The 12018-nt window shown below is 42.0% G+C and overlaps 1 protein-coding gene across 3 annotated transcripts; it reads left to right on the forward strand.

Moving 5' to 3' along the window:
- Window positions 1-304: 304 nt before the first annotated feature.
- Window positions 305-11650, forward strand: klhl12 (kelch-like family member 12; the record flags this gene model as incomplete). 3 transcript variants are annotated; one of them, XM_080469831.1, is made up of 13 exons in its annotated part: window positions 323-679; window positions 784-897; window positions 2378-2604; window positions 2713-2866; window positions 3758-3975; window positions 6121-6270; window positions 6373-6487; window positions 6572-6678; window positions 6754-6949; window positions 7053-7211; window positions 8000-8098; window positions 8174-8360; window positions 10358-11360. In XM_080469831.1, the coding sequence occupies 12 exons, from the start codon at window positions 840-842 to the stop codon at window positions 10482-10484; spliced, it is 1797 nt and encodes a 598-aa protein (XP_080325957.1). In that variant the 3' UTR covers window positions 10485-11360. The 3 variants fall into 3 exon arrangements, with proteins under 3 accessions (XP_080325956.1, XP_080325957.1, XP_080325955.1); XM_080469830.1 differs by lacking the exon at window positions 784-897 and having other exon boundaries at window positions 305-679; window positions 10358-11650; XM_080469829.1 differs by lacking the exon at window positions 323-679 and having other exon boundaries at window positions 840-897; window positions 6373-6678.
- Window positions 11651-12018: the final 368 nt, after the last annotated feature.

Genomic DNA, 12018 nt, shown 5'->3' on the forward strand with positions numbered 1-12018 from the left:
ACATTTTACTTAACAGCGACTTTTAAAACACCTAACACATGTTTAGAATGCAGTTAAAAACAAGTATAAAATATTGACTTCAAAATCTAAAATAAAGCACAAGCTGACTCAATAAGTACATTCATCATATTTTCCTACAACAATTATACAACATTGCTCAACAATACTTTACATGGTCAATAGTTTAAAAAGAATTGCGGTAATCTTAAACGTCCGCTTTATTCATACGCGCCCCCGCCGGATGCATGCACTTCTCGGCGGGCAGACCGAACCCTACGTAACGCCGGCGGCTCGCTCGGGGAGCGCGCACGCACTTACACGCAACGGTGTGTTTACGTTGACTATGTGGAGTCGCTGCCGCTGTGACCTGCTGCAGTTCAGGCAACGCTGTGTTGTAGCCGCATGAAGGGGGTGAAAAAAGAAAAAAAAAAAAAAAAAAACAGCCCGCGTCGAGAGACAATATGACGCCGTTTTGACTGTCCAGACGTTTCAGTGCTCACGGAGGCGTCGCTCAGTGTGGCCGGGCTCAGGTCGTCATGGATTCGCGGTAGTTGCGGGTGTTTTTCCTCAGACAGCGTGACTGACAGCGCGAGCTGGGACAAGGGACTTTGCTGCTACTGACGTTAGCTAGCGGCGCAACTTAGCTAGACGCGTTGAGTCGGCATAACGGCGGCGACAGGTATTATTATTATGTCCCTTCTTGGCAAGTTGTTGTGTGTGTGTCGCTTCATGTCTTGTCTCCCCGCGGCCGCCAGCTCACTTTGTGTGGCCGTGTTTTCCTAGTTGTTCTGTGGCGTTGGCGTTTTTAGCCGTCAGCTGTCGCTGGCTGCCGCTAGCTAATGTGTAGCTATAGTTATTGCCTCCCAGTGGTGGAAAAAGTGTTCAGATCGTTCAATGGTAAGTTGTATCACAGTGCAAAAATAATACCCACTTTTAACAGAAAAGTCTTCTTCTTTTTTTTTTTTTCAAGACATATCACTTGTGTGCAAAAAACAAAAACTTTGATGATCCTTGATTGCTTTAGTGCAACAGTCATGTTCACTGTCCTCAAATACATTTATATTGACCTTAGATTACTGTAAAACATTACCCAGTGGAGATATCGGACTGTGGTCACAAATATCATATCTGCTGACAAATCTTTTCCATTTATTTCTCCATCTATCAAATCCTGTTCACTGCTCCCATCTTCTCCCATCAATATCTTCAGCAAATATGTAAAATTAAGAAATTATCTGAAATAACTCTTTCCTTTTGGCTTACAGTAAAATCATAATAATGCGGATATTGGACTTTAACTGCTAAAGAGCTTGACAGTCGATCTATGTTTAACATGATAGTTGCAGCTTCTAGTTGAATTTACAAGCAGGAAGTGCTCAACTTGGTGGTGGAAATTAAAGACAACCTCAGAACAATATTCCAATTGGGAGGTTTGTTTTTATTAAAGGTAGTTTATATCAAGTGTCAGCTTTTTTGCACTTCTTCTGTAAAAAATGCCAGTAAAAATACCTAATCACCCGAAGATTCAGTATATTTCAGTTCTTGATGAAAACTGCTGTGCTGACACTTTGCAAAAAAGTTGTTGAACAAAAAAAAAGACAGGTTTTTTAAGAGAAAACAAAACACAGCTGCAGACGATCAGAAGTTTGGCTAAAGTATAACACCACACATAAATGGTCCAACTTTTTTTTTTTTAATCTACAGTGACAAAATATAAAATCTACATGTTACAACTGTGAGTTGTGTTGAGCAACAGTGATTGAGCATTTCTCCTGTTTTCCTACTGTAATCGGAAGTCCTAACAATAATAAAAAGAAAACAGATAAGAGGAATCACGGTCTTATGTATGTTTTGTGTTTTCCTTTTTGCTGATGTTTTGCATCTGTGCTTTTTTTGTTCTTCGATATTATTCTGTCAGTTTTATGTTGCAGCCACCTGCATGGCTCATGCTTCATTCTATTCCAGTTCACAGTAATTTTTGATTCTTTGTGTTTTAGCTTTAATATGTAAAATTTTTCTGGTTATTTTCTGTTTTGGGATTCTGACTTTTTTGTTTAATTTTGGGATACATTTACTATTTCTTTAATAAGACGAGGGGAACCCTGAAATCTTAGGATTCTTGTTTAATAATCTGTCCATATCCCAATTCCACAGTTTATATTTATGTGACCACATCCTCCAGGGACAACAAATTACATTTATATCACAATCTTATTTGTGATGAGAGACGTTTGCTTTAACACGACCAGCATCTAAATAGTTGCCAAGTCGTTTTCTGCCCAGTGACTAATCAGTTTCAGACCTTATGTTGTACATTCTCAAAAGCCTTTTTCCCATGTTTTTCTCCTCCTAAGAAGAGCCCGTCTGTTGTTTTCAGATTCCCTCAGTAGTTTGAGGTCCTTAACGGACTCTCAAGGCGTCATGGCTCCTAAGGACATCATGACTAATTCCCACGCCAAGTCCATCCTTAACGCCATGAACTCGCTTCGCAAGAGCAACACGCTCTGCGACATCACTCTGAGGGTAGAGAACACAGATTTTCCTGCTCACCGGATCGTGTTGGCTGCTTGCAGCGACTACTTCTGTGCCATGTTCACCAGTGAGGTAACAAGAAAGAGGAATACCGAATTCTAGATATTTCCATTTGATCAGACTACGGGATATAACATGTAATCTTTGTATAATCATGTTTCTGTGGTTGTTGCTCCGCAGCTTGCAGAAAAGGGGAAATCGTTTGTGGACATTCAGGGGCTCAATGCATCGACCATGGAGATCTTGTTGGACTTCGTGTACACAGAGACGGTTCTGGTCACAGTGGAGAACGTGCAGGAGTTGCTCCCTGCAGCCTGCTTGCTGCAGCTCAAAGGTGCGTTCAGAGGCGCCGGCTGGGCCTCCGCTTGAAAGGTGTGTGCTGATGCAGGCTCGTGTTGTTGTGAGTGTATTCACAGGGAGTTCACAGCTCTTGAATGTCTATTGAAAGCAAAGAAAAGCCAGAGAGGTGTTGAAAAATCCTTTTTTTTATGCCACACAACAGTTTTCATTTACTTGTGCACTATTTCATTGTGTAGTTGTGACAGTTGAATGCAGTGTTTCAATCAGAATCTCTTTTTTTATCGCTTTTTCCATCTGCAACTGTATTGTGATTGTTAAATGTGTATATGTCTAAATATCCAACCATATTGTATAAACATTAATAAGAAAAACGTCTCCAAAAGAAGAATAGTATTGTGGTATCTTTTATGTACACTCACATGCTGTATGAAATGGTAAATAGACTTCAATTATATATAGCTTTTCCACCACTTGAGCAGTCCCCAAAGTGTTTTACATTGTTAATCATATTCACCCATATGTATTATGCTAAATAACCTTGTAATCGTATATCTACATGCAGAATAGAGTGACCTCGTCTTGTACTTAGAAACAAATTTATCAAGCAAATATGTAGATATAAGAAAGTTATTGAACGTATAGAAAGTTCAATCAATAATTAATGGAAAACTGGCTGAATCACTTAATTTTATAATTTTTTTTAGAGTATATTCGCATATATGTACTTCGCACCCATAACATTTTGATCCATTGTGTAACAAGATAGATTATGTTTAATCCACTTTAAACTCTACTTGAATAATAATCAGATTTAAAGTACGGTAACTCCTGCATCCCCAGATTAGGACCGAAATATTGATGTTCATGTCCTGTTCATCAGTTTTTGAGTTCATCTCTGTCTGGCATCTCTATTTGTCTTTCTCAGGAGTGAAAAGAGCGTGTTGCGATTTTCTGGAGAGTCAGCTCGATCCCTCCAACTGTCTGGGCATTCGAGACTTCGCAGAAACTCACAACTGCCTGGACTTGATGCAGGCCGCTGAGCTCTTCTCCCAGAAGCATTTCTCCGAGGTTGTTCAGCATGAAGAGTTTATGCTGCTGAGCCAGACAGAAGTGGAAAAGCTTATAAAATGTGATGAAATCCAGGTAAGAGGAAAAACAAAACAAACAATTCTCCAATGGGTTCCAGTTTTTTATTTGAGGATGTTGCAGAAGCATAAGATTGTGTATGCTGTTATATCTAAGTGCTGCTGAGTTGTATGGGTCACATTAGTGTTAGTTTGGTTCTGTTGTCCGCTATCATTGTAAGAGCGCTTTGAGATGTTTGTTGATGTGATTTAGCGCTTTACAAATAAAATTGAATTGAATTGAATTAGTAACATGTTAGCAGAGTCTATATTTGCAGTTTCATACAACCGATTTTCTTCTTTGATATTTACAGAATGAAATCACTTCCTAACATCCTGTTTCACATTCTGCATGAAAGCAATAAGTAAAATAAAACATTGGAAATGCAGTTATTAAAGATAAATTACCTGTTAAAAATGATGAAAGGACAGTAAACAGGCGACATGGCATTCAGTGAGTCTTATCTAGATGATTTAAAAGAAGGCACTGATGGTGGATGAATTATTTTAAAGCACTTTGAAAAGCTTTACTTGACAAAATGTCGTTCATGAAAATACCTGCAGGAATTAGATTGATTTACATTGAAAGCACAGTGCTTACAAAAGGTTTTGTCTTAAATAGTTTGATAAAATCTTGCAAAGACCTGACTGAAAAAGGGAAAGTGTCTCAGTCAGTCGAGCCCCGGAGTTCACCACAGAGTCTCCTCGGATCAGCCCCACAAGGAAGGAAGGAGGAAAGGAAAGCCTATTTCAGTTTGTTCCTTTCTCAGTTTTCACCTCTTGTCATTTTTTATAATGGTTTTTAAAAAAGAAATCTTCAACAAACTTGAGTCACATTCAGGGTACCGTATATTCCTCCTCGATCCATTTTCTTTGTGATCCCAGAGTGTGAACTTATATGGCTGATTTACTAATGCTCAGTTTCACGTTTGCACTTTGTGTGTTTACATTTACAGTGAAAGGTGAAATTATAGTCCAAACAATAATGGTAGAAGTTAAACTATAATCAAGCCCATTATCCCTCCTGAGAAATGCCACTTCCAATAACCGACATTTCACCGAGAATGAAGTAAAGGTTGATTCTCTTGACTTGAGTTCACTTGGAGGTTTTCTTTAATTAAAGTAAAGTATGACAGAAGGCAGTTGACCTTGTGAACTGTGGGTATAAAACGCTGGCCGCTGACTGTGGAGGCCACACAGTTGGATGGTTTAACTGCTCTGAAGTAAAACGGTTTAATCCAGGGGGTCATCAACCTTTTTCAAACTGAGAGCTGCATCCAGAGTACCGAGTAAGATGAAGGGCTTCTTCTTACAAACATCCCTGTATGTTTAGTTTTGAACTTTTTTTTTTTTATATACTGGAGACGTTTTTGGTTTCGTGTGTTAGACCATGCTGTGAGGAGGACTGACTATCTCCACATGTCATCCCTGTAATTTGTCTTTTTTCTAGAGATATGCTGCTCTTTTTTTTCAGGAAAATCGATACAATTAACTGAATTTATTACAATTTAATGATTTCTAGACGAGTTGTCGCCTTTTTTGTAGGGCGAGACAGAAATATCCAATCTTTATTATGGTATCCAAATATTGATTTTGAGATCCACATAGTCTGTATTTTCTTTAGTTAGTCTCTCTAGGATCTCACACCTTGTCTTGATTAGTTCAGTGTGAGATTTTAAGTTTTCTGTTCAATTTTTTTTTTTAAATCGCAATGAAATATCAAGCTTTTTTTATGGGAGACAATAATAAAGTCAGCTTTATAAGATTTTTTTTTTTATATATCCTGCAACTTGTACATTTAATCACTGACTGATAATGGTTTCATGGCTGCAAATGACTGGCTGGTTATTGTAGCTTCAAACAGAGACGGTATAACTACATTTAAGCTACGTCAACACAGCATTTCTTGTGGGGCCGTTTCGTTAGTTTTTTGGGTTTTTTTGGTCCACGTTGTTAAAATGAGATCATTTCCTGATGCTTGTGGAGGGCAAGTGTCTGTGAAGTGAAAAGTCCTCCTCCTCTCCCCCACATACAAAAATGTCAAAGCCACATAATTTTTATTCTTGTTTAACAAGATGCTATCTATCAGAAGATTGTTGAGTGAAAGCTTTGATTTATTGTCGGAGCTGTGAATTCTCTCGCTCTGCATGCCGTCTGTTTTCAGGTGGACTCAGAGGAGCCGGTTTTTGAAGCCGTGTTGAACTGGGTCAAACACAATCGAAAGGAGCGCGAGCCCTACCTGCCCGACATGCTGGAGTTTGTGCGAATGCCGCTCCTGACCCCCCGCTACATCACCGACGTCATCGATGCAGAGGTGAGCCAGCTCATCCCGTTGTCGAATCGCACTCCGTGCTGCTAGGATTGCTTGTTGTTATGTTGATTGCGTTGTAATCAAGCCGGTCTTTACGCGTTCCAGCCTCTCATTCGGTGCAGCCTGCCATGCCGAGACCTCGTTGACGAAGCCAAGAAATTCCACTTGAGACCGGAGCTGAGGAGTGAGATGCAGGGCCCACGCACACAAGCCAGATTAGGTACAGAGCCAGTTTTCAGCCCCGGTTTAGCTGAGTGCATGTGTCGTTTTCAGCTGGTTTGTAATCTCCTGATTTCCTGGCCAGGTGCCAAAGAAGTCCTGCTAGTTATTGGTGGGTTTGGAAGCCAGCAGTCGCCCATAGACATCGTCGAGAAATACGATCCCAAAACTCAAGAATGGAGCTTCTTACCTGTGAGCAAAGTCTTTAAAAAGAGGTTTGGATTTTCTCAGGTTTGACTGAAACACTAACACACGTGTCTTCATCAGAATATTGCAAGGAAAAGACGCTACGTGGCCACGGTCTCGCTCCACGATCGAGTTTATGTGATCGGAGGTTACGACGGGCGGTCGAGGCTCAGCTCTGTTGAATGTCTCGACTACACAGCGGATGAAGATGGAGTTTGGTACACCGTCGCCACCATGAATGTACGCCGTGGCCTCGCAGGAGCAACGACACTCGGAGGTGACGGAGTTCCAACTTCACCAATCTTTCTTCGCTCCCTGGTTTCCTCTGTTCTCACAGCAAAGGGGTCAGTAACCGTCGCGGTGTTTTCATCTCTGAACAGACATGATCTATGTGGCCGGGGGCTTCGATGGCAGCCGGCGTCACACCAGCATGGAGCGATACGATCCAAACATCGACCAGTGGAGCATGCTGGGAGATATGCAGACAGCGCGAGAAGGAGCTGGCCTGGTGGTGGCCAGTGGTCTGATATACTGTTTAGGTAAAAAGGAAGTCATACTTGCATATCAGTCTTTTGGTGTTTTGTTAGATCATTTCAGTTATTTTATTATTTAAATATTTGCATTTACAATTTTTTGTTGTCTGATTGTTTGCAAAGCAAAGTGTTCCACTAACATTATTTGAATGTATTATCAGAAGCACGGCAATGTACTGTCTCACATTTCCAAAGGGTTTGCTTAAAATTGCTTAGAAAATCACTTCTCTATCACACACATGAAACATCGCAACAAACTGCATCATTAGAGGAGAGAAATCAGCTAATCTTGTTGAACTTTGGTTCAAAATGATCTATTAATGTTTATGACTATGTCATTATGGCAGAAAGCTTGTAAGTAGAAGTTCTCTGGTTGAAATCCCACTGCCAGCGGGTTCCTGCAGCCTTCAGCAAGACCGTCAACCCCTGACTCTCTTACTACTCTCTGACCCGAATATGATTCCGTACACAAGAATCTTTAAGTGAAATATAAAAAACTATCCTGTCCAATGGCAGTCCAATCATTTATTCACCTCACTTCATCACACTGTCTCGTCAGGCTCTCTGAAGCACTGGCTGACAGTTGCCGTGTTTCAGATCTTCAGGCTCTGAAGATCGGTCAGGCAGCGGCTCGCTGCCTGACCGATGAGTCACTCCACAGTCGGTCATTTTGAACTCCTCTTCAGTCGTCATGAATTTATACACATTGACCGCAAAAACTGCTTCGAGATTAAAATGGACCAACAGAATACCTGAAAAGCAGTGCCTCTAAGCATTCTAAAATCCTTTCTCAGGTGGATACGACGGACTAAATATCCTGAATTCAGTGGAGCGTTATGACCCACACACAGGCCACTGGACCAGCGTCACGCCCATGGCCACCAAGCGATCTGGTCGGTAGCACAACAGGATCGGCGGGAGTCAAACGTGAGGCGAGTGTCCGTCTGACGATTTCGTTCTGCTTCCAGGCGCCGGCGTGGCTTTACTAAATGACCACATTTATGTGGTGGGAGGTTTTGATGGCGTCTCACACCTGGACTCTGTCGAGGTCTACAACATCCGAACAGACTATTGGACCACTGTGGCCAGTATGACCACCCCTCGATGTTACGTCGGGGCGACCGTTCTCCGAGGAAGACTCTACGCCATCGCCGGGTAAGAAGAAAGAAATGTATATTCAGTCCCAAATGAACATGAAAGGAAACTGAAGAACCTGGAAACACAGAAAACCCTATCCAAACTTTAGAGGGACAGGACCACGATCTGGAATCTCACTGCAGCTGTGAATTGATGCTTACATATAAACCTCACCCTCCAAGAAGCTGTGAGCGTAAATACATCATATTCTTTGTAAAATCCACTGAAAGTCTGAGATTACCGGGCCTTGTGTAACATTCCTGCTTGTGTTTTGTCTCAGCAGTTCCAGGGTTTATCCCTCCATGCTGTCTGGAGAAACACAAAGAACACATTTAGCGCTCAATAGACAACTGCAGCTTTGAAGAGAATCATTTGATTCGTCAGTGTCGGGAGTCTGAAGCTTTTTGCAAACTTTCCAACAAATGTTTTGCACAGACTGGAACTTGCTCCTGATCGCACTCGTTTTAGTTGCTGTTCTCTTCACAGCTGCTATAGAAGGAGAGAAAAAAACCCACCGAAGCAGAACGCTGAGTTTGAATATAGTCTTTTAACAAACTTTATGTATTTTAGATGAAGTTAATATGGATTTTTAATTTAACTGCTACACAAGCAAGGGAATGTTAGTGATCACATCGTGACACACGTCCAGCATGTAAGTTACGGTGCAACGCCGGCCACGATAACTTTTAACCGACCTTTTCCCCGCATTGAAAAACAAGCTCATTCATTAATGGCTGTCACATAAGGCTCAAGACCAAACCGCGGCTCAGTCCAGCGTGTGTTCAGCTGTCGCTGGACTACAATGCCGAGTCATGTTTCACAACGTCATAAACTGATGTGCGTTACTTTGTCATCCGATAAGCCTTCAAACTCACACGTGTGTAACTGGGAGACCTCTTAGATTGTATTTCTCACCACTTTGTGAAGCAACACGTCTCCACAGATTTACGTGGGCTCTGTCAGGGTTGGATTTCTTACATTAACTCGGTGTAATCACATCGTCCGTCTTAAATCAAGATTTCAAGCCCTGCTTCTCAACTTTGCTTTACCTTGTTGCCCCCCTGGTCACGGCCTCTTAAAAAAAAATCTGCAGTGCAGACAAACTGAGTCACACCAGCTGTCATGTCATTATAAATATAAAGTCTCTTGATTTATGCAACTTGAAACTCATTTTGAGAACCTCGGAGCAAACCAAGGTTTGTGCCATCCTGTGATCTCTGGAGTTATCATTTACTTTCTTCTTATCTCTGAAAATAAAGTCGACTCTTAGTGACCCACATGCAGTCCAGATTTTTTTTTAAAGAACTAAAAATCCAGCAACGTGGTAAATGAAGGAAAACAGACCAAAGAAGCTGCTGTGTTCAGCTGATCTCCCCAAAACAAGCTCTTCTCTCCTGTCAGAATGATTTCAGGGTATATTGTAAGAATCCAGGTGGATAAACACCAGGAGGACACGCTTCTTGTGGATTCTCTGGTTCACCAGGATCACAAGTCCGTCCCTCTCCAGATGACGGTTTGTCTTGGAGGAGAAAAGTCTCTGTGCTGACGATGGAACTTCTCTGAAATAAGACATTCACACTTAGAGGAGGATGTATTGTGGGTGTGTGTTCTTACAAGTAATAAATAAAGCACGACATGAAGATAACAGTCGACCCACTGTGACGTTAAATAAGTAGGAACTTATTTGTTTTCGTCTCGTTGCCAGACAAGTTATTGTGGTGCGTCACTGGCAGGCGAACAGGAGTCACTGGTGTTTCTTCTCACACGCCGCTTGTTAAAAAGAGCCTTATGCCTCCGTGTATAAATACAGAGATTCAGCTGGAGTGCGAGACGCAACTAGTTCCAGCATAGCATTTCTTCCACTGTGAAGTTATCTTGTGTTGAGCAGCCTGACGGGCTGCACGGTGGCGGAGCAGTCGTCACTCCCCTCCGAGTCTCGTATGAAATGTGTAGCTGTGTGGAGCCGCGTTATTTCCTTCTGAGCGTCAAACTTTTCTTCCTGTCCGTCTCTTTAGATACGACGGGAACTCTCTCCTCAGCAGTATCGAATGTTACGACCCGGTCATCGACTCCTGGGAGGTCGTCACCTCCATGGCGACCCAGCGGTGCGACGCCGGCGTCTGCGTGCTCCGGGAAAAGTGACGCTTTCGACGAGAACCGCAGCGGGAGAATCAGGCGGCTGGACAGGCAGCTAAGACTTTGCTAAAGCTCCACTGAGACAGAGCCACAAAGGGAGATAATTGTTCGCCAGTATGCAAAGAGGTACTCTTAAAAGAAAAAAGAAAAAGAACCCATGTGAATCTATATGAAGACGGTTCGCCACACAGAGACGTGCTACAGACATTCAGCTTCGCCGCGTTGGACTTCACCTCTAAAGAGGCGTCTGAGGAGCCCATCACCACTTGCATGAGTCTTGTCGGTGGTACTCGTGTCTCGTTGTCCGTGAGATTATTTTTTCAGTTCGTCCTCAAAGTGCAATATATTTCTACTCACCACACATGAGACGATGGAGCAGATCCAGACTCCAGTTGCTGCTATTTGCCTTATATCTTTGGCCTACGTAGAACAGTGGACATCCATGTTGCCTCCCGTTAGACTCTGATCATAGCGACTCTTAAGAAGCTGTAAGTGAGCCAACTCATTCGGCATACGCGAGATCATCGAAGATATTTCAGCCCCCGTTTTTTTTGTAATGCTTCCTGTAAACTCTGCTTTTGGATCGGGAAATCACTTTAATACAGAAGATTTATTACGTAAGGTTTCTCTGAGGAAAATATATTTACAGATGAATATTGTTTCAGGAAATGACTGAACCGTGCCAGTGCACTATTATATGGTCCCTTGATTTGGCTGAAGTCGAAAAGACAAAAGTAAAAACTACGGGGTGCATGTGATGTATTGTTTGTTGTTCCTTAGCATATAGATCTGGACATGTATGTGTAGGATACACCGTCCCAACATCACTGTTGCCTGGGAAGTAAATAAACACACTGAGAACTGGTGTCTGTGGTGAACCTGAACCCAGAGAGGAGAAATGCAGCCTGCTGGTTCACACGCTGTCAGCAGGGCCGAGTCGGCGGCGTCTGTGGCGTGAAGAGTCATCGCTCACATTCGCAGAGGAAATGCAAAAACCGCCCTGCTGCTGGATGCCTCCGAATGGTTTCACCCTCCAACTCTCCATTTCATTACTGATTTCAGCGTCTCATGCAAAACTAAAGAGACAATTTGTCGTGATGCTGAATATTCTGATGTAGGTACTGGTAATCTAGTGCTAAACTGGTAAGATTAAAAACTCAATCCTACTTTTCAATTGGTGTCACAGTAAAAATGATTTTATTGTTTTAATAATTTGATTCAAATGATGGTAACAATACAAAACAAAGCACTAATTTGAAGGCCCATTAATCAAGCAAAGAAAGTTTTAATCCCGGGGCAATTTGTGACATTTTAATGGTCTCATTGTCTCCTCTAGTGAGGGTTTGAAATGTAAATGCTTATAAAATGGATCAGACGATAACGAACGGGCACACGTTGCAGGATGTAGAAGCTTCAAACTAATATTCATTGACCAATGGCATGGATTGCTTGATCAATACATCAGCAAGTGACAAAAATATATTTTATTGTGCAAATACAAGAAGTAAAAACAACTGAGACGTAACTACTGGATGTGAAG

Source organism: Lipophrys pholis (assembly GCF_963383615.2).
Source record: "Lipophrys pholis genome assembly, chromosome: 8".
In the NCBI taxonomy this organism is placed as follows: Eukaryota; Metazoa; Chordata; class Actinopteri; order Blenniiformes; family Blenniidae; genus Lipophrys; species Lipophrys pholis.